Source organism: Peromyscus californicus, unplaced genomic scaffold (assembly GCF_007827085.1).
Source record: "Peromyscus californicus insignis strain IS unplaced genomic scaffold, ASM782708v3 Scaffold_5__1_contigs__length_169319896, whole genome shotgun sequence".
NCBI lineage: Eukaryota > Metazoa > Chordata > Mammalia > Rodentia > Cricetidae > Peromyscus > Peromyscus californicus.
In genome coordinates this window covers 39339970-39360827 of record NW_026294573.1, presented here as the reverse complement: position 1 = coordinate 39360827, position 20858 = coordinate 39339970, and the positions used below count along the sequence as shown (strand labels likewise).

Here is a 20858-nt window from a genome sequence, read left to right as displayed (position 1 = left end):
CACTGCCTGGATGCCTCCCAAACAGATCAAGTCAATCAACTGTCACACCCATTCAGAGGGCCTGATCCAGTTGGTGACCCCTCAGCTATTGGTTCATAGTTCATGTGTTTCCATTTGTTTGGCTATTTGTCTGTGCTTTATCCAACCTTGGTCTCAACAATTCTCGCTCATATAAACCCTCCTCATTCTCCCTAATTGGACTCCCAGAGATCCTCCCGGGGCCTAGCCATGGATCTCTGCATCCAGATCCCTCAATAGTTGGATGGGGTTTCTAGTATGACACTTAGGGTGTTTGGCCATCCCATCACCAGAGTAGGTCAGTTCGCGCTGTATCTCGACCATTGCCAGCAGTCTGTTGTGGGGGTATCTTTGTGGATTTCTGTGGGCCTCTCTAGCACTTTGCTTCTTCCTATTCTCATGTGGTCTTCATTTACCATGGTCTCCTATTCCTTGTTCTCCCTCTCTGTTGTTGATCCAGCTGTTTTTATGCTGGTGTCTAGGCATCTGGGGTTGGGATCATTATAATTCTAAATGCTGATATCTGGTTTTGTCTTTGTTGAGTGGGTGTTCTATTCCTTGGTTTCTGTTGCCCTCTCTGGTTCTTAGGAGAGAGTGGTGACTGAGAGTTGGGTTTGGGAATGATCCTGAAGTCTCTCCAGATGTGGTAAATAGAGGTCCTGGATAGAATGTATTTCTAGGTACTGGGAATTGACACTAAGGAATGGAATGGACTAGAAGGGGAGGTTGAAAGCGTCCAGTGGAGGGAGTAAAGTTGGATGTGTTACTAGGATCTACATAAACCCACCCCCTTCTGTAACAAGAGTTTTCTACAGAGCCTAGGATAAGACTGGAATATTGGAATTAGAAGACCAACAGGAGGATCTACATAGACCCACCCCCTTCTGTAACAAGAGTTTTCTACAGAGCCTAGGATAAGACTGGAATATTGGAATTAGAAGACCAACATATCCCCATTGTGTTTCAAGGGAGTGCCTTTGGGAAGTGGCAGTTGAGATAAAAGGATGGTGTGGTGGAGATAGTCTATAGAAGAAGATCTGCATAGTCCATGAAGATTGTGACAGGGAAGAAAGGAGACCACAGCAGGTGGTCTGCTACAGAGCTGAGCTTGAGCCTGAGAGATTAGAATTGGAGGAAAGAAGGGAAAGTGAAGATCTCCTAACTGATTCCCTTGCAAGTGGGTTCCAGGGAGTTCCTAAAGGAGTTGGTAGCTGAGACAAAGTGATTTTTATTTTTCTTAGCTTTCAGGTGGAAAACAAAATCCAAACTTTATTACATTTTCTGTTTATGTTAATGGGCAATATTGAATATCTTTCAAAAATGTTTCTTTTTATCTGAATTATTGATGATGCTCTAAATCCTATTTTCTTTTCTTTAGTAGTCATTTGCTCCTTGCTATTTTTTATTCAATAATTTTGTTCTCTTACAATTTTATACATGTCTATAATGCATTCTGGCTACTCAAAACCACCTTTTCTTGTCTCCCTCCTCAATTCCCCCTCTTTCCTACAGGTGACTTTCCCATGTTTGTGTTTTATGTTTGGGGTTTTTTTGTTTGTTTTGTCTTGTCTTGTTTTATGACCTACTGAATTTAATCAGGGTGAGCTCACCAATGTGTACACATCTGAAGATAATAACCATTATACCCCAAATCTTTCAATAACCAACAGTTCAGTGGAGGGGAGGTGGGGAAAGAGCTACATGAGTCCTTCCTGTTCCTGTGACCTGCAGTTGACAGATCTAGTCTTCTATAGGCCTAGAGTAGGCAAACTCAACTGCTGTGTATCCATGATTGCAATGATTAAGCTGAACCCAGACAATAACATTTCATCACTCTTCTCTCTGTCTTCTAGTTACTACATTTTTTCTATCTCTTCTTCTACAACATTGCCTGAATTTAGGGAGATAGTTTAGGTACATTGATTAATGAATTTCTCTTAGATGTTTAGGAATCAATTTGACACCACATCATCAATTTAGCTAAACAACAGTAGTAAGTTACCCCTAGGACACCTGACCTCCCCAACCATAAGTGTTTGGCCAAATTTACAGTATCAGGCTTGAAATTTCTCCTATAGAGCAGGCCTTGAATCCAATTGTAATTGTCACTTCAGATCACTCCCTTCAGAAAACTTCAATACTTTCCCTCCTTCATTATGTCTTCTTTTTATCTGAGTCCAATTATTGCCATCTGCATGCACATGGGTGTGAGGCCATCCACCCACTGTGGAATGGGCAACTTGTTAACAGCCACACCCTATAGAAAAATGATTCCCCCTCCTCCCATCAACCATCACTTGCTAATAAGTTTCTCAGTGATGGGGTTTCATGAATTGGAATGTTGACTGGCTTGACCCTGTGCAGTTCTCCTGCTGGTAATAATAGCTACTGTAATTCATGAGTGCAACAACCATATTGTGCCCAGAATATAGTATATTGCAGCACTCCTCCTCATCCTTCAGCTCTTACATCCATTCTTTCTGCTTCTACCATTTCACTATATTACCTAACCCTCAAGAACATTGCTATAAATGCTTTATTTTGGGTTGATCACTAAACAGTCACTAATTCTCAGTACTCTTGCCAGTTATAAACCTAATTGACTATTGCCCACTGTAAAAAGATGCTTCTCTAACCAAGACTGAAAGCAGCACTAATCTGTGGTTATAAATGTAAAAATATTTAGAAAGCAGTTTACATAATTCCACTTAACAAAACAATGGTAATAATTTGCCTATGATCTATGACCTCCCAAGCCATAGCCTTTTGACCAGGTTTACAGTACCAGAGATTGTATTTTTTCCTATAGTACAGGCTTCAAATCCAATAAGGAAATGATGGTTATTCCAATAAACATTCCTGTCACTGTTGCACAGGTAGGTACACCTTGCTTATTAAGACATAAAGAGTCCACTGTTGGGTAAGGTCATTGATGACTTTTATCCCTAGTGACTTCCATAGAAATTCCGTCACTGTGAAAGCTATCTAGCTGGGAGAAAGTTTCCAGGTCAGTTCCAGTTTGATTTCTCTTAGCTTTTCAATCAATATGTTTTATGTCTCTCAAAATAGGTACCTACCATCTGGCTATTATAAAAGATGATGACTTTTACATTTTCATAAACTTGGGATGGAAAGACAGTTGATCTATTAGAGCACCTGCTGTTCTTCCAGAGGAACTGTTTTGATTCCCAGCACCCACATGATAGCTCAAAACTCCACTTTAAGGAGATCTGATGCTTCTACTGTCACCAGGCATATACATGGTTTACATATATATATACATATATACATATATATATGGATATATATACATACACACACACATGCAGGAAAATACTCATGAACATAAAATAAAAATACTTTTTAAAAATTTAATAAACTTTATTCTCTTGATCACTTTCTTCTTGCTGAAAATCTATGTGTCAAATGAATAGAATAAGGAAGTAGCCATACTTTAATTTTCTCTAACACAGGTTTCCCCCTACTATTTAACATTTTGACTTAGTATGGTACATTAGTTAGACCTGAACAACTGTGGACAGATTATCATTAGTTAAACATCAAATTTATATTAGTGTTCACTCATGTTATACTATTGAGTCTTAACACTGTATTTTAATGATGAGACAAAGATAGTTTTTGCTCATTGACTTTATGTTGCTTGCCTGAAAACTGAGACCCATTAATGTAAAAGTTCATAATGTCAAATTCATACTTTTGCATAGCTAATTGTTTTCAATATATTCCAGATAATTTGTTTCTTACTCATTCAGTGCCCTCCTGCTCTAGATGCTGTGTAGGTTGCACTTAAAACATTCTAAACAAAGACAAGATGAACTCTGTCACTGTGAAAATGAACAAAACCAAAACACTGAAACTGCTGATACTCTTCATAGATCTTTGGCCAGGGACTCCCTTCTGTGCTATGGAGAGGTGTCACACAAACACACAGATACACACACACACACACACACACACACACACACACACACACACACACACATGTGCGTGCCTCCTCTCAAACTATGGAATTCCCTTGGTCTTTATGTCCTTCCAGAACCATCCTGGTGTCTCAGCTTTGAGAGCTATCTTTTGTGAAATTGCTAAAGTGCCTCCCCAAAAGAAGAGTATTGTGCGCTACTTTTACCCTGTGATTTTATCTTTTTCCGTGATCAGACCCTAAAATCCTGCCTGATATTTATTGTGTATGTGCATAATGTCATATATCTGTGGTGATATTGCATTCCCCAAAATATTGTGCACCCTAATAAACTTACCTGGGGTCATAGAACAGAAGAGCCACTAGATATAGAGGCCAGAAAATGGTGACACACACACCTTTAATCCTAGCATTCCAGAGGCAGAGATCCATCTGGATCCCTGTGAGTTCAAAGCCACACTGGAAACAGCCAAGCATGGTGTCACATGCCTTTCATCCCAGGAAGTAATGGCAGGAAGCAGAAAGGTATATAAGGCGTGAGGACCAGGAACTAGAGTCTGTTAAGGTTTTAGGCTTCTAGCAGCAGTTCAGCTGCAATCCATTCAGGTGAGGACACAGAAGCTTCCAGTTTAAGGAAACAATATCAGCTGAGGAATTGGCGAGGTGAGGTGGCTGTGGCTTGTTCTGTTTCTCTGATCTTTCAGCATTCACCCCAATACCTGGCTCTGGGTTTGTTTTTATTAATAAGACCTTCTAACAATTCATGCTACATATATCCACCATTTCAGTACCATGCATAAAACCTTCATCATCCTAAAACTTCCATAAACTGTACCCATTTGTCCCTCTTTTCTTCCCCCAAGACAAAAGGTTACAGCTCTTTGTTCTGCATCTGTGCCACTGTATTCTAGAATGTAGCATAGCGAGTATCATATAAAATACATCCATTTTAAACTGATTTTTCTCACGTGCAAAGATTAAGGTTTATCCATGTAACTTATTACTGTTTAAAAATTATTTATTGAAAACAAAATTTAATACAATCTACTTTGGTCATCCTCTCCCTCAGTTCCTCCTAGATCTTCTTTAGCCAGTCAACTTTGTAATCTCTTTGTGTCTTTCTCTCTGTCTCTGTCTCTCTGACTCTGTCTCTCTCTTTTACTCTCACTCTTGCTTTCTCTTTTGTTATCTTTCTGTCTCTCCCACTCTCAATCTCTTGCTCTCCTTAGCAAGAACCAAAACATAAGAAACAAAGTGAAAACAAAAAAGAAACACAACAACAAAAAAGTCAGAACAAACAAGCAAAAGACACATATGACAAAAATTTTAAAAATGCAATAAACAGGAAAACCAAACAAAAAGTCCTCTAAAATTCTGTTAAATCAGTTTTGGGTTGACCAGCTACTCCTGGGCTTGGGCCTGCCCTGGAGTGTGGTTAACATACTCAGTGAGATTCCATTGGAGAAAATTGAGTTTCCCTTTCTCAGTGGGTATCAACTGCAGATAGCTTTTGTTAGGGGTGGGACCTCATTTCCACTTCCCCCTCTCTGTGCTGGGACTCTGTCTGTCTTAAACCTGTGCAGGTTTTGTGTGTGCTGCCCCAGTCTCCCTGAGCTCATATGTGGATCAGTCTTTCTGTGTCTGAAAGACATTGTTTCCTTGCAATCATCCATCACTTTTTGGTCGTACAATCTTTCTGACTCCTCTTCTGCTTAGATCCCCAAACCTTAGGCAAGAGGAGTTTGATGAAGACATCTCATTGAGTGTACCAAAGTTCTAACTCTCTGCATATTGTCCAGCTGTTGGTCTTTGCATTATTTCCCATCTACTGCAAGAAGAAACTTCTCTGATGAGGGTTGAGCTGGGCACTGATCTACGGGTATAGCAGTATGTCATTAGGAGTCATTTCATGACTATATTCCTTTCACAGAACAGTAATACTAGGTTTCTCCCTAGGGACATGACTTTCCTGATATCAGGTTCTGGCCACTTTAGGAGTGTCAGGTATGGTTTCTGTATCATGGAGTAAGTCTTAAATCCAATCAAAATTGATTGGTCACTGCACTAACATTTGTGTCACTGTTGCAGAAGTTCTTTTACTAATTCATAATATTTCATTGAATGAGTGAACCGGAGTTGGATTCTTCATTCACCTCTTAAAGGGTATTTTGATGGCTTCGAATTTTTAGCAACTGGGAATAAAGAAGTTATTTGCATTTGTGTGTAAATTTCAATAAATAAGTACTTTATAACTCATTTGAAGTACATATGTAACCATGACTATGGAAAGAAATTATGGTAAGCCCACATCTAGCACTGTTAAAGAGTGCCAAACTGTCTTCCATAGTGTTTGAATCATTCTATATTGCTGACAAAAAAAATTAACAGTCATATTGTCTTCATCTTTTGATCATTTAATGTTGTCAATGTTTTGGATTTCAGTTATTCTAATAATTGATTGATGGCTTGTTTTGATTCACAATATTCTAATGTCACAATATTGAGCTAATTTTCATCTTTATTTACTATAGAGTGTCAAGGCTATGCCCAGCTCTACCTTACTCTACATCATGTCAAACAACAGCTTTCAAGCTGAGTATTTGCCCTGAGTGACTCCATTTAACCATGCAGCAGTTAGTTAAATTTTGAGTGCACGTGGAGAGTCAGAATAACTGTGTACATTTGTGCAAATAAACTATCATTACCAACTCAGTATGAATCACAAGGAACAAAATTACAAATAGCTTAATTATACAAGTAAAGAAAATAACACCTATTAAGTTATCAGGGTCGAGCAGGAACCCCAGGGCACAAGGACATAGCAATACTATATCATAAAATGCAGGCCTGTTATTGAACACACCAGACAAAGGGAGGTGGCATCTCTTTCATTTGGATCATATAAAAGGCAGAGGATTTAACACAAAGGGGCAGCAGTGCCTGCCACACTTTCTTTTTTTTAATTTTATTTTATAATTTATTTTAATTTTACATATCAGCCATGGATTCCCTTGTTCTCCTCCCTCCTGCCCCATCCCCACCTCCCCCCAAGCCCACCCCCTATTCCCATCTCCTCCATGGCAAAGACTCCCCGAGGATTGAGTTCAACTTAGTAGATTCAGTCCAGGCAGGTCCAGTCCCCTCCTCCCAGGCTGAACCAAGTGTCCCTGTATAAGCCCCAGGTTCCAAACAGCCAGCACATGCACTGAGGACAGGTCCTGGTCCCACTGCCTGGATGCCTCCCAAAGAGATCAAGCTAATCAACTGTCTCACTTATCCAGAGGGCCTGATCCAGTTGGGGGCTCCTCAGCCATTGGTTCATAGTTCATGTGTTTCCATTCATTTGGCTATTTGTCCCTGTGCTTTTTCCAACATTGGTCTCAACAATTCTCATTCATACAAACCCTCCTCTTTCTCACCAATTGGACTCCCAGAGCTCAACCTAGGGCCTGGCTGTGGATCTCTGCATCCAGTTCCCTCAGTCATTGGATGAGGTTTCTAGCACGATAATTAGGGTGTTTGGCCATCCTATCACCAGAGCAGGTCATTTCAGGCTGTCTCTCAACCATTGCCAGTAGTCTATTGTGGAGGTATCATTGTGGATTTCTGTGGGCCTCTCTAGCACCTGCTTCTTCCTATTCTCATGTGGTCTTTATTTACCATGGTCTCTTATTCCTTGTTCTCCCCCTATGTTGTTGATCCAGCTGGGATCTCCTGCTTCCCCAAGCTCTCTTTCCCTCGACCCTTGCCCTTCATTACCCCCACTCACGTCCAGTTTGCTCATGTAGATCTCATCCATTTCTCTGTCATTGGGTGATCCCAGTGTCTTTCCCGGGGTCCTGCTCTCTAGGTAGCCTCCCCGGAGTTGTGAGTAGCAGTCCAGTCATCCCTGCTTTACATCTTGTATCCTCCTATGAGTGAGTACATACCATGTTTGTCTTTCTGAGTCTGGGTTACCTCACTCAGGATGATTTTTTCTAGATTCATCCATTTGCCTGCAAACCTCATGATGTCATTGTTTTTCTCTGCTGAGTAGTATTCCATTGTGTATATGTACCACATTTTATTTATCCATTCTTCAGTTGAAGGGCATCGAGGTTGTTTCCAGGTTCTGGTTATTACAAACAATGCTGATATGAACATAGCTGAGCAAGTGCCCTTGTGGTATGATTGAGCATTCCTTGGGTATATGCCCAAGAGTGGTATAGCTGGATCTTGGGGGAGATTGATTCCCAATTTCCTAAGAAAGAGTCATATTAATTTCCAAAGTGGTTGTACAAGCTTGCATTCCCACCAGCAGTGGAGGAGAGTTCCCCTAGCTCCACATCCTCTCCAGCATAAGCTGTCTTCAGTGTTTTTGATCTTAGCCATTCTGACAGGTATAAGGTGATATCTCAGAGTCATTTTGATTTGCATTTCCCTGATGATTAGGGATGTTGAGCCTGCCACACTTTCATCTACAAACCTTGTGCATGCTTTATAAGACACACAGGCTGTTTATTCCCTATAGTCCCTGGAGCCTCAGTTCAGCAAAATTTCTACTACATGACATGGCCTACTCATATTGCAATTTTACCTGACCCAGACTTGCACATTGCCTTGATTTATTTTGAATCCAGCCTGTCTTGAAGTACTCGGCATCTCCAATAGTTCCTTAAAATCTTCTCTAACCATTTGCAGTAACACTTTCTGCTTCTGTATCAATTAAGTAATTAGTAATTAAAATACCTTCAGGATAAACAAAGTGATCTTAAGTCAAGTATGTGTATATGCTTGAGGGGGCAGAAGATAGAAGAGGGAAAAACAGAGAGAATGACTTTAATAAAAGGTGTGAATATATTTACTCATTTACACTCTTGTCTTTTGATTTCTCCTTCACAGAAAAATTCACAGTGACTGGATTGACTAGGCCAGTCTTGACTCCATTGGGTGGAACTCTTGAACTCAGTTGTCAGTTGTCTCCACCACAACATGCACAGCACATGGAGATTCGCTGGTTCAGGAACCGCTATACCCAGCCCGTGTACCTGTACAGGGATGGTAAAGACCTGCATGGAGAAACTATCTCCAAGTATGTGGAGAGGACAGAACTCCTGAAAGATGCTATTGGAGAAGGAAAAGTGACCCTCAGGATCTTTAATGTGACAGTTGATGATGATGGGCCATACCACTGCATCTTCAAAGATGGTGAATTCTATGAAGAGCACATCACAGAGGTCAAGGTCACAGGTAGGCATGGATTCCTGAGACTGCTGTGTGCCCATGATTCAAAGTCTATGAGGGTTGAGTGGTTAGAAAATTATCAGTGTTTGACTCTTTTTGCATGGTTTTATTAGCAAGATGAATTCTATACTATTAGTTTTGAATTGGATGTCATGGAAGATCAAATGAAAATACTACAGTGCAGAAAGTAGTTCTATCAGTAAACACTTTCTTATTATTCCGACATACATTGTTAGATTTCTAACATATAATCAAATTCCTTTTAGGTTGTTTTATCATCCTTTCAAATATCTCTAACAACACTTTAGTAATTTTCTAAATGAACTGAATTTTTAAAATATGTTTCTTACTAAAAAGTTGGGAGGATAAGGAGGTAGGAAGGCTATGGGAGGAGTTGCAGGGGAAAACATGATCAAAAATATTCTATGAAATTTTTTAATAAAAGAAAGAAAAATATTCTTTTTACTAATAATATTTACTTCCATTTCATTCCAGATCAATTTACTGACTACCTAGTACTTGATTAATTTTCCTAAATCTTTTTCAAAAGATTTTAACTACAATCATCACTATCCTCATATATAATACAATATATGAAATAGTGGCAGCTATATAGCATTTATGCTACTTTCCTTACTCTGAATTATTCTGGATGAAAAAAATAGAAGGAGGGAAGGTTAAGGATTTAAATGAACTGAATAAATCCACAAATGTGTGCACATGCATGTAGGACTCTAGACTCAGATGATTAATATTCATTGGATGTCATACGAAACTCACCTCTGTAGTGTAGAGCAGAATTACTCAATTGTAGTTCATTGTAACGTTTCATGGTCTAATGGGACAAAAAGCTACTCATTGCTATTTTTAGTAGTCTTATGGGGCAAACAGCAACTGTGTTAGCACAGATATGTAATGTTACTGTTATTCCAGAAACATTTTACTGGACAGAGCAGCTTTGGTACAGTGTTTTAAATCTCTATTCATTTTCTTTTTAACTATACATTAGGCAAGTTTTATGTCTCAGAAAATATGCTGAAATTTTTCAGACATATTCATTTCCTCTAAATTTATTAAATTTCAGACATATTTATTTCCTCTAAATTTTCACACTATTAATGTATTACCTGATTTATATTAAATACATTTTGAATATAAATTTTATTGATTCTTTGGGAATTTCACATCATTCACCCCAATCCTACTCACCTCCCAGTCACTCTGTATCAGCCCTTCACCCTTGTAGTTTCCCCCTGACAAAGGAAAATTAGAAAACAAAAACAATAAAAACAACTGAAATATAAATTGAAAAAAACTAATAACAAGAAAAGCCAAACAAGACCAAACAAATAAACATACAGATACTTTGCTCCTCCATCTTTCCCACTCCCATCATACCTTCATTGGTTTTAGTGGCAATGGAAGCTACCTTGTCCCACACAGTATATTCTTTTCTTCAAATAGCTTTACTAGCACATGTTCACAAATTATAAAATTACCTACTCTAGAAATACACAAAGATTCAAGTAGAGTTCCACAGTTATGCTTATAATGAAATTCATTTTTATAATCTATTTACAGTGGTTCAAAAGTAACTAGTGACTAGGTCTTGGAGCCTATCCTGGAACTCACTCTGTAGATCAGTCTGGCCTCAAACTCACAGAGATCTGCTTGCCTCTGACTCCAAGTGCTGGGAATAAAGGTGTGTGCCACCACCACCTGGCCAAATTATAAATTCTAAATTCTATGAGGGTCAACATCTTGATTTCTGTTCACAATAATCCAAAGATGTAGGCTAATTTCTTAGACTTGGTAAATAAACTAAAAATATGTTTAAAATAAATGAATAAACAAATAAAACAGGCCTTTTGTCAGATGACTTAGTTTGAACAGGTTGCTGACTGTGAACTATAGCCTTTCCATATGGCTCTTGTCATGTTCATAAGATTCTTATAGCAAACAGAACCTATAGAGTTTCGATTATTAATGTATCTTTTGAAACTGAGATTAAAACTGAAAAGAGCTTTTATTTTTCTGTCATTTCCTCTTCCATTTATACCTAACAATATTGTTTTCCTCTTTTGTTGTCAACCAGTCACAAGCTCAGACATACAGATTCTTATGCATTCCCCTAATATCAAAGGTGTGATGTTGGAGTGTCGTTCAGGAGGTTGGTTCCCACAGCCTCGTATGGAATGGAGAGACAGCAAAGGAGAGGTCATTCCAGCAACATCAAAATCCCATTCACGGGATGGAAACAAATTGTTCAACATGACAATGGCCCTTTTTATTGAAGCCAATTCCCACAGGAATGTCACTTGCTATCTTCAAAACCATCTAACTCACCAAGAAGAGAGCATATGTATTGTCCTATCAGGTAAAATGTGTGTTTGTTCTTCAGTAAGAGCCATTGTCACACATACTTATGCATGACATGAATTTTAAAACGTCCTATTAATAAAAACAAACCTGATGCCAGGTATTGGGGTGAATGCTGGAAGATCAGAGAAGGAGAACAAGCCACAGCTTCCTCACCTCACCAATTCCTCAGCTGATCCTGTTTCCTCAGACTGGAAACCTCTGAGTCCTCACCCGAATGGATCACAGCTGAACTGTTGCTCAAAAGCCTAAAAGCTTAATCAGCCTAGTTCCTGGTTTTCATGCCTTATATACCTTTCTGCTTTCTGCCATCACTTCCTGGGATTAAAAGCTCTTGTTACCATGCCTGGCTGTTTCCAGTGTGGCCTTGAACTTACAGAGATCCAGGTGGATCTCTGCCTCTGCAATGCTAGGATTAAAGACATGTGTGCCACCATTTTCTGGCCTCTATATCCAGCGGCTGTTCTGTTCTCTGACCCCAGATAAGTTTATTGGGGTGTACAATATATCAAACACATTTCCCCTTTTTTGTCTAAAATAATAAAAGAAGGTTACAGTCAAGAATTACATTAAAAATGTCTAGTCCATTAACATTTGACAGATTCAGACAAAAAACTCCATTATATATATATATATATATATATAAACAATGTCCAGTCCAGTAACATTTGACAAAAAATTTTCATTACTTATCCTATGTAAAACAAGTAGTTCCTTTTTAAAAGTAGATTCAATAATGTCCCTTTTTTATCTTATCATATCCATATTCTCTTTTTTCTTTTCATGTTAGATTCAATAATCTACCTTTTGTCATTTTTATATCTTCCCCTTTTTCTTTTTAGAGTAGATTCAATGATCTACCCATTTATCCTATTATTTCTTTTTTTTTTTTTTTTTTTTGGTTTTTCGAGACAGGGTTTCTCTGTGTAGCTTTGCGCCTCTCCTGGAACTCACTTGGTAGCCCAGGCTGGCCTCGAACTCACAGAGATCCGCCTGGCTCTGCCTCCCGAGTGCTGGGATTAAAGGCATGCACCACCACCTCCCGGCTTATCCTATTATTTCTTTATCTTTTTTCTCAGAGTAGATTCAATGATCTACCTCATAGTTATCATTCACTTCTTCCTTGACTTGGTTCTCAAGGCCTTACTTTCCTTTGGCCTTACTCATTACTTGGGCTGTCTCTCTTACTTTCTTTGATGTATTATTTTCTCACTCTAAAGTCTTAACTATTGCAGTTAGCTTTTCTGTCACTGTGATAAAAACATCATGTTCATAAGCAAGTTGGGGTGAGGGAAGAGTCCATTTGGATTACACTTCTGCATCTTAGTTCATCATCGAGGGAAGACAGATCAGGAGCTCAAAGTAGGAACTTGGAGGCAGGAACTGAAGTAAAGATCACAGAGGAACACTGTTCACTGACTTGTTCACAATGACTTTCTCTTCTTTCCTATTAAACCCAGAAACACCATGCACTTTCAGGGGCCTGGGTCCTACGACATCAATCATCAATCAAGAAAATGCCCACACTAATGGCCACAGGCCAGTCAGATGGAAGCCCTGCTCTACTCAGTGCACTCATCTCATGGTACTTCAGACATGAGTACTGCAGCACTGAGTTGAAATCACTTTATAATTCTCCTTGGAAGCCTGCATCTGAGCATTGGGGAAGATTTAGCTCTGCCTCTTCCTTTTCACCTAGGAAGCTTATGGGGTAGAATGGATGGGAAGAAATGAGAAAAGTGGCCTCCACATACATTTTCATCAGCCTCACTCTAAATCATGTCCAACTTATTTTGACTCTGGTCATGGTCTGCTCATTACCCAACCCATCATAACTGCTCTCTATACTTGCCTAGACCTAATATTCCAAGGTAGTAGACTCTTAAATTGTAACAAGCTTGAGATGAATCACTATTCTTAACTAGGTATGTACAAGCCAATTTTTCTTAGTGATAAGATTTGTCACTCACGTTACAGGTGAACTGTTTTCATGGAGAAGTATTTGGATGTGGATTCTGAGTATAATAGCATTTGTGCTGGTACCCTTCCTCTTGACTTCCTGTGTTCAGCAACATCTCATGTGTGGTAAGTAGGTTTGAGTGGTGTGTAACAAAAGTGGAAGAAGGGGACATAGCTAAAGCTATCCAATAATTGCTTCCCAAGCCAGTCTACCCAGGAAGTCCATAACTCTTGGGTCACATGTTATATAGGACCTTACCCACTTTTCAGTCACACATTCTCTGCTATTGCTGGTGGAGTTTCTCACAATGCTGTTTACAAAAGCTGGTTCTGTCTTTACTTTAATCAAGTTGAAACCCCTTTTACCTGTGGTGACTGACATCCAAGCTGACTAGGGAGCTGTAAAGATGTAACTTAGATATGTTATTACCCATGCTGAAGCGAGCCATTCAGTAGTATAGCTATCTATCTTTGAATCATTGAATGGTTGCCCAGCATGAATAGTGGGCAATTTGAGGCTGATCAATCTGAGGGTAAGGCATCTATTTAGGTCAGTATCAATATCAATACTTTTTCCATATGATACAGGATGATTAGCCTCTTTTCTGTAATGACAGTTGCATGCTCACAGTGATTATTATAAATCATGCAAACCAATGTTCAGATATCTGAGAGTAGAACATCCTTTAGGAAGGATGTTCTTAGTGTTGGCATCTTCCTTTACATGGCATCAGGTAAAATGCCTCATTGATGAATGGGGTATTTTTCATGTGAGTATGGAGATGCACCCCAGATGCCTGGTGGACTATATATTGCAATCTCTGAAAGCAACTCATACTTCTTTCATAAGGAAGCTCTGTCAGGAGTCACGTCCCTTTGCTGTGGGTGATACAACATGACACTGAGGCTCATCTGTCTGCCCAGAAAGAATTTTGTCACATGAGTGAGGGATGAATATATTGAAAGACATAAGGATGTCACTATTCTCCACACAGTCTCAGATTTGACAAGAAAAAAGAAAAAAGGGAGGATGAGAAGATGCCAATGTGCAATGTCAATGTTACAGGTAGAAGGAGGGAATGGGTTAGATCTTTGCTAAGGAGCCCTCCCTTAGAACAAAAAAACTTAGAAGCCACTGTAAGAAATCAAGTGATGAGGAGAAAGAATTTGAGATAATGATGATAGAATATACCCATCAAGTACGATTTTCAATATCAGGAGAGAAAGTCAATGAAATTATGGTTGACTGAAATCTGAATGTCTTAAAATTGGGAAGATTTTAAAACAAAAAAATGAATTTCTCTGAACCTAGATTGTGAAGCTGTGGGATATGACAGCAAATGGGACCAACGTAGGTATCACAGAACTAGAGAAACAGTAAAGTAACTATCCATCCTGCATAACCTGAAGCAATACAAGGACATCAGTCTGGATGAACTGACTCACGGAAGACATTGGGAACACTTAACTGTCTCAAGTCAGGGATTTGAAGACAATAGAAGAAGGTTAGGCATTACCAAGGAAACTTTGTATACAGGAGGTGGTATCAGTGCCCAGTTTTCTAATCAGGCTGGTTAGAATCTGTTTGTAGAAAATTCAAAGAAAAAGTTAACTCAGCTCCTGGTATGGAACTTAAAAAATCTTTGCTGAGCCCCATGGTGGGATGTGATCTCTGTGAGGCAGAAAAGGCTTTGACAGATCTGAATTTAAATTGATAATTAAATTGGGTTGTTAAAGGGCTAATGCAATGAATATATGATAAACAGGGGAAGTTGTAGACAAAAGGGTCTGTTAGGTTCAATCAAAGGAAAATGTGATAACTAGAATGCTAGGGGAAATTTTCATCAAATTATCAAATGATATATACCAGTGAGCTTCTGGAAGGCTTTAACCCTAAGAAACAATTCATTGAAGGCGTAAATTATAAAATAGTCTAAGCATACTATTGATCTTGTCATAGATATAGGCAATTATCCTCTGCCAGAATATGTGATGCATGTTTCTCCAATGAAATAAGTAAACCACAAGTGAAGATTTTAATCTATAATTTTTCAATATCCAGATATAGCTTATGAAAAACAGGGCTGTGGTACTGGTTCAGAGCTGGTCAGAACCAGGGAGCCAGCTGCAGCTGTAGGCACTGAAGGCTATTATCCTGTTCCTCCTTAACCCTGAACTATGATGAGCAGGACAAATAGTACAGGCTGGGGACCATCAAGTGTAGAAAGATCCACAGGACCTGTGCAATAGCAGCATCCCAAGAAGTGGAGGCCAGATGCATTATGGAATATGATTGGATTGTAGTGGGTTAGATGGGTAGTCCCTCCTCTACATGCACTTTGTACCAGCATTGCTTTATATAATGACATAATTGATACAAATGATGGGGTCTTTTTATGCAGTATTCATCCCAGCTCATGTTTCTCTGTTAGTGTTCTTTTACCTCTCTAGAACCAATTGACTCTTGCTTGAAGTGAACAGTAGTGAGCCTTTAAAGACCTTGTCTACCCTCTGTAAAAGAGATTTCACTGGGTAAGGCTAACTCATAAGTATCTTAAAAATTGGGAATAGCATTTGTGAAAATGAGAGTCAAGGAGATTTTTGCAAGTCCCCATGTGTAAGTAAAAAAACAACAAAAAAGACACTGATAGGAGCCAAAAGGATAGTAGATGAAATTCTCATTGTCATAGGAGTACTAAGTCTTTAGAAAGCCACTGAAGCCAATGAAGTCCTAAATCTTCACAAACCACAAGGGCTAATTCGACTGCTGTTGGTTGTGACAAAACTAAATGATAGCACCTGTTGCTAAAGACGCTGCACCTTTTCATTACATAACATAAATATCAGGAGAGGACGGAGCTGGAAGCTCCTTCCCTGACTGTTGGCTTTCATAGCACCAAACAATGCTATGTAGAATACTATTGTTTTCATAAACAGTCATGGAATACCCTCCAAGTTGCAATCTAAATGCAAGTGTTTCTACCCATAGAGTACTTCTGCCATTAGAATGTAGATGGAAATTTTTCTTTTGCAGTCTCTGTGGAGACTTGTAACTGGCCAAGCTCCTGGGAATCAGTGGCTTTTGCTATAACATGACTCAAATCTCAGCCATAAAGAAATAATAATAGACATTTACACAACTCTCTCCAAAGATCAGAAAATGCCATAAGAGTGAATTAAAAGAATATAAAAGCTGGAGGAAGGGGTAGAGTGTTATGTAGCTTTTTCCTTTAACTAGAAAAAATTCTTCCTAGAGACTGAAGGAAGACTCATACACTTAGGAAGCTAAGGAAACTTAAAGGGATCAGAAAGCTCACACAACTTACACATATCATGATTCACAACCTCAATATTGCTTACAAAATCAGTAAACAACTTCTAGGGAGAAAATCTTTTCAGTGGAAATTGCCTGTAAGTTGAGCATAGAGCTCCAGGGAAGCAATTTTCATGACTCACCATTCATACTGGGAATGATCCTTTAGTTATACAGTTACCCTTAGGTCAGCCATGGTCCTGCAAGTAATCCCAGGAAACTCACTGGTCCACCAAACTGGACTTGGTAAAATACTTTCTTTGTTCTGTTGTAGATGTCTTATTTGGGATTATTATTTGTTCGCTTCTCCCCATGACAATGTATACAGCAAGATACCTTGGAGACCTCAAAACAGAACTCTGATATGCCCCTATTACCTGTACTGGGTGTATACTCTCAAAGACTCCAAGTCACCATACAACTGAGATAATTATACAGCATGATTTATTATAGCACTTCTCACAATAGCCAAGTATGAGATCAGTATTGATGTATGTGAACAAAGGAGTAGATAAAAATATGTGAGAATGTAGTATGCATGCATAGTGAAGTTTTATTCAAGTATAAAGAATAGAATTGTCATTGGTAGGGCATAAAGTGAATGCACCAGAAAACTGATATTTTTAACTAATATAACTCAGAAATACAGGTAACACAATTTTCTTCCTTTGGGGATTATAGTTTACATAGACACAAGAAATTTTTTAAATATGTGTGAGGCGAGTGTAAAAGTAAGATTATTTGGGGGGTGAGGGGTAATAGATTGAGGGGAGAGAAAAGATTTGGGGGGATAATATTTCCAATGGTTATGATATATCTTAATGAAAATATTTTAAAGAAATTCATCACTAATTATGATGAACATGCACCAATAAAAGTCAGAGTTCTCAAACTCATATCCATTTTTTGCCATAGCTCTAAATCTCAGAAGTACAACCATTCCCTCTAGATCTCCTCCAACGGATGCAGTATGTCCATCACGTAAGGATTTGGCTATGAATGTTTCTGTATTTCTCTGAAGTATCTGATTATCCTCTGTTACATTTCTGGCTGCCCTTCTGAACACTGCTATCTGAATAAAATAGCTGCCATATCCAACCTGTTTTGTGGGGCATAGAGAGGGCCAATTCATCGGAAAGGCACAAATTCAAAACTTTCTCTCTGCTAGATACCCTGTAGAGATCAATTGTCTCAGAAGTTTTATTTTTATTGACATGATCCAAGATTTTTACATCTTTATTTGCAAATAAGATGTTGGGGGGAATGGAGGAAATCTTTTGAAACCTCAAAGTCTTCACCCAGTGAAACACCTCCTCTAACCAGATCATACCTCTTAATCCTTCCTGAAAATTCCAACAACTGAGGACAACTATAGATGAGCCTATGGGGGCCATCCTCATTCAAACCACCACAGTGACTATAACTCTCTAGCAGAAGAATGGAAACTACCCCTACTAGTAAATTCTCACATTATGGAAATTAAGGTCTCTCAGGCAGTTAAGAAGTCTTCAGACCTGTCCTCCTTTTAGCCTCTTTCAAACCCAGAAAAAAAATGATAATAAGAAATATATACCTCTGTCTCTTGTTCTTAATTAATGCCTGCTTATGACAAGTGAGATGAAGTAAACTTTCCCCTGGGCCTACTTAGTCTCAATCCCAAACCTGTCCCACCTTAAAAAACAGCTATCCCCTTTACTCCTGTCCTAGTATATTCTAATCCTAAATCTTTCTTCTTGTACGAACACAAGAAGAAAGATTTTTTTTAAAAGCCCTTACATGTGTACCCTGATATTACCCTCTCTATTGATTTCCAAATCACCCTGGAAGTAGTCCCTTTAGAAACAAAAGGGGGGAATGATGTAATTATATTATAATTTTAAAAATTAAAAGTAAAAATTTTAAAATACAACTTTAAAATAATACACACACACACACACACACACACACACACACACACATAATAGCTCTTGCTTTCTGGATGTATTTTTTCCAATGTAAAGTGCCTCCGCACAAATATCTAGTAATAATAACATTTTTTTTTCTTTAGGTAGCTGCTCTGTGATAAATAGTCCTTGGAAAAAGGGTGTAATTGTTTTCGTGATTTCAATGATTGCAATTATAGGAGTCATTCTCATTTTGCATCTAAAACCAAGAGGTATGTAAAAGCCAGATGCTGGGGACATCCTGTCTTCTCCCACCTTCCCAACTGCCCAGTAAGACATTCAGCAACAGAAGAGTGATTGTTGACTCAACTGCAGTACATAGTCAATAGGCCATAAGAACACATGCCACAATGTCTAGATTACAGAGCCCTGAATTTTTTAAGCTTAATAGTAGATGCAGCTGATTATTTTGCTCCATAAGAAACAATTTCTTCCAAATTCATAACGGTTAATTTTTTTGCACAAATTCAGCATTTCCCAGTAAATTGTTCTGATTGCTTTATACTTTTGGCACAAAGGAAATAATAATTAAGTATCTTAAACTTCTTATCAATTTAAATTTTATTTATGTGTATGGGTATTTTGCCTTCATGTCTAGTGCCTGTGGAAGCCAGAAGATGGTGTTATATTCCCCAAATGGTTAGTAGCCAGCGGGTGGGTGCTGGGATTTTAACCCAGGTCCTCTGAATAAGCAGTCAGTGCTTTTAACTGATGAGCCATCTCACTAGCTCAATTGTCTTAAACTTTTGAGTCAAGATCAAACATGTTAAAAAATCCTGTATTGAAGTAACAGGAGCTTCTGATGCTCCAACTCTAGCTGAGAAGCTATTAGCAGTTAATGGATGCTCGGAAGGGTGAGTCAGTTTTCTTTGGAAGTGTGGCCATTTGTAGGTTGCCTATGCCTCAGTGTATGACCCCACAACTTGCATATGGGCAACACCCATTGAACTCATTGGTTTGCCAAAAAATAAAAAGAGGACATGAAGTTTGGAGGGAGATGTGTTGGAGAGCTCAGAGGATGTTAGAGTGAGAGAGTGGAGGGGAGTGGATATGATTATGATACATTGTATTAAATGTGAACTTTTCTAAAGCCAGAGGGTAAAAGAAAGGCTTGGCATGGGTGGGTGTTAAGGCTAAGAGGAGCTGAAAATAGTTATAAGAGGTACTGGGACAAGCGTAAACTAAGATTGAGTATTCATAAATATGACATCCCTAGCTCATGATTTGGGGGCTAGCAGTCCAAGAAAATCTGCTACATACCTGTTTCCTCATAACCTCTTACAATATTGACAAAAAGCATACTCATTTCTAAAATCGAGTAGGCCAAATTTCTTCTGGATTGTTCTTGTACATGTAGGAGGCAAGGAGCAACAGGAACCTGAAAAGTAAAGCTACCTTTCATGTGCAGTCTAGCCTTGCTCTGTTGGCTGCAACTGTACTGACTTTTTCCTCTTTTCCCAGTCCCAGTTTCAGATCCACATTTTGAATTGGACACTTTATGGTTGGAAGATATTAGTGTGATCCTCTATGTAATGGTAGTGTTCATCATCATGCTTGTTTCATTTATTTACTTCAGATTGCAAGGTAAATATGATGGAATGGTGGCAACTCAGAAGATCTGGTTCATGTGACTGATACTCAGATGTCTAGAAGGTGACCTGTCCAGTTCTTTTGTCTCAGTAACTATAAGAAAATGCAAATGAAGAACCGTGTGTTGTATAAAGGCTGGTAGATTATAGCCTCCTTCTTGGGTCTATTGGAGCTTTCACCGGTATGATTATTGGTGCCTTACACAGCAATGCCTGCCCCAGCTCTTACTACACAATTAAGATAACCCTCCCAGGTACTGTTGGGAAGGCAGTTATCTTATCCACACATCCTGGAAAGCCTCTGTTGACTGAGCTCTTTGGAAGAACTGTATGGTTTTTAAAAACTTGATTTCTGACATTTGGAACTGAAATTTTAAAGAATAGAAACACTTAAATTTTAATAGTTTTCTCTTTTAAAACCATGTAACAGCCACTAGAGACCAGACCGTCAACATTTAAAAGCTGTGCTCATGAAGACTACACTTTGAAGCATC

The 20858-nt window shown here is 38.7% G+C and overlaps 1 protein-coding gene across 1 annotated transcript; it reads left to right on the top strand.

Moving 5' to 3' along the window:
- Positions 1 to 6234: 6234 nt before the first annotated feature.
- On the top strand, positions 6235 to 20406 carry LOC128096966 (selection and upkeep of intraepithelial T-cells protein 2-like). The gene is made up of 6 exons (XM_052717183.1): positions 6235 to 6256; positions 8840 to 9187; positions 11277 to 11558; positions 13538 to 13645; positions 18880 to 18987; positions 20237 to 20406. Exons 1-6 carry the CDS (start codon positions 6235 to 6237, stop codon positions 20404 to 20406), a joined length of 1038 nt encoding a protein of 345 aa, XP_052573143.1.
- The last annotated feature ends 452 nt before the right edge of the window (positions 20407 to 20858 follow it).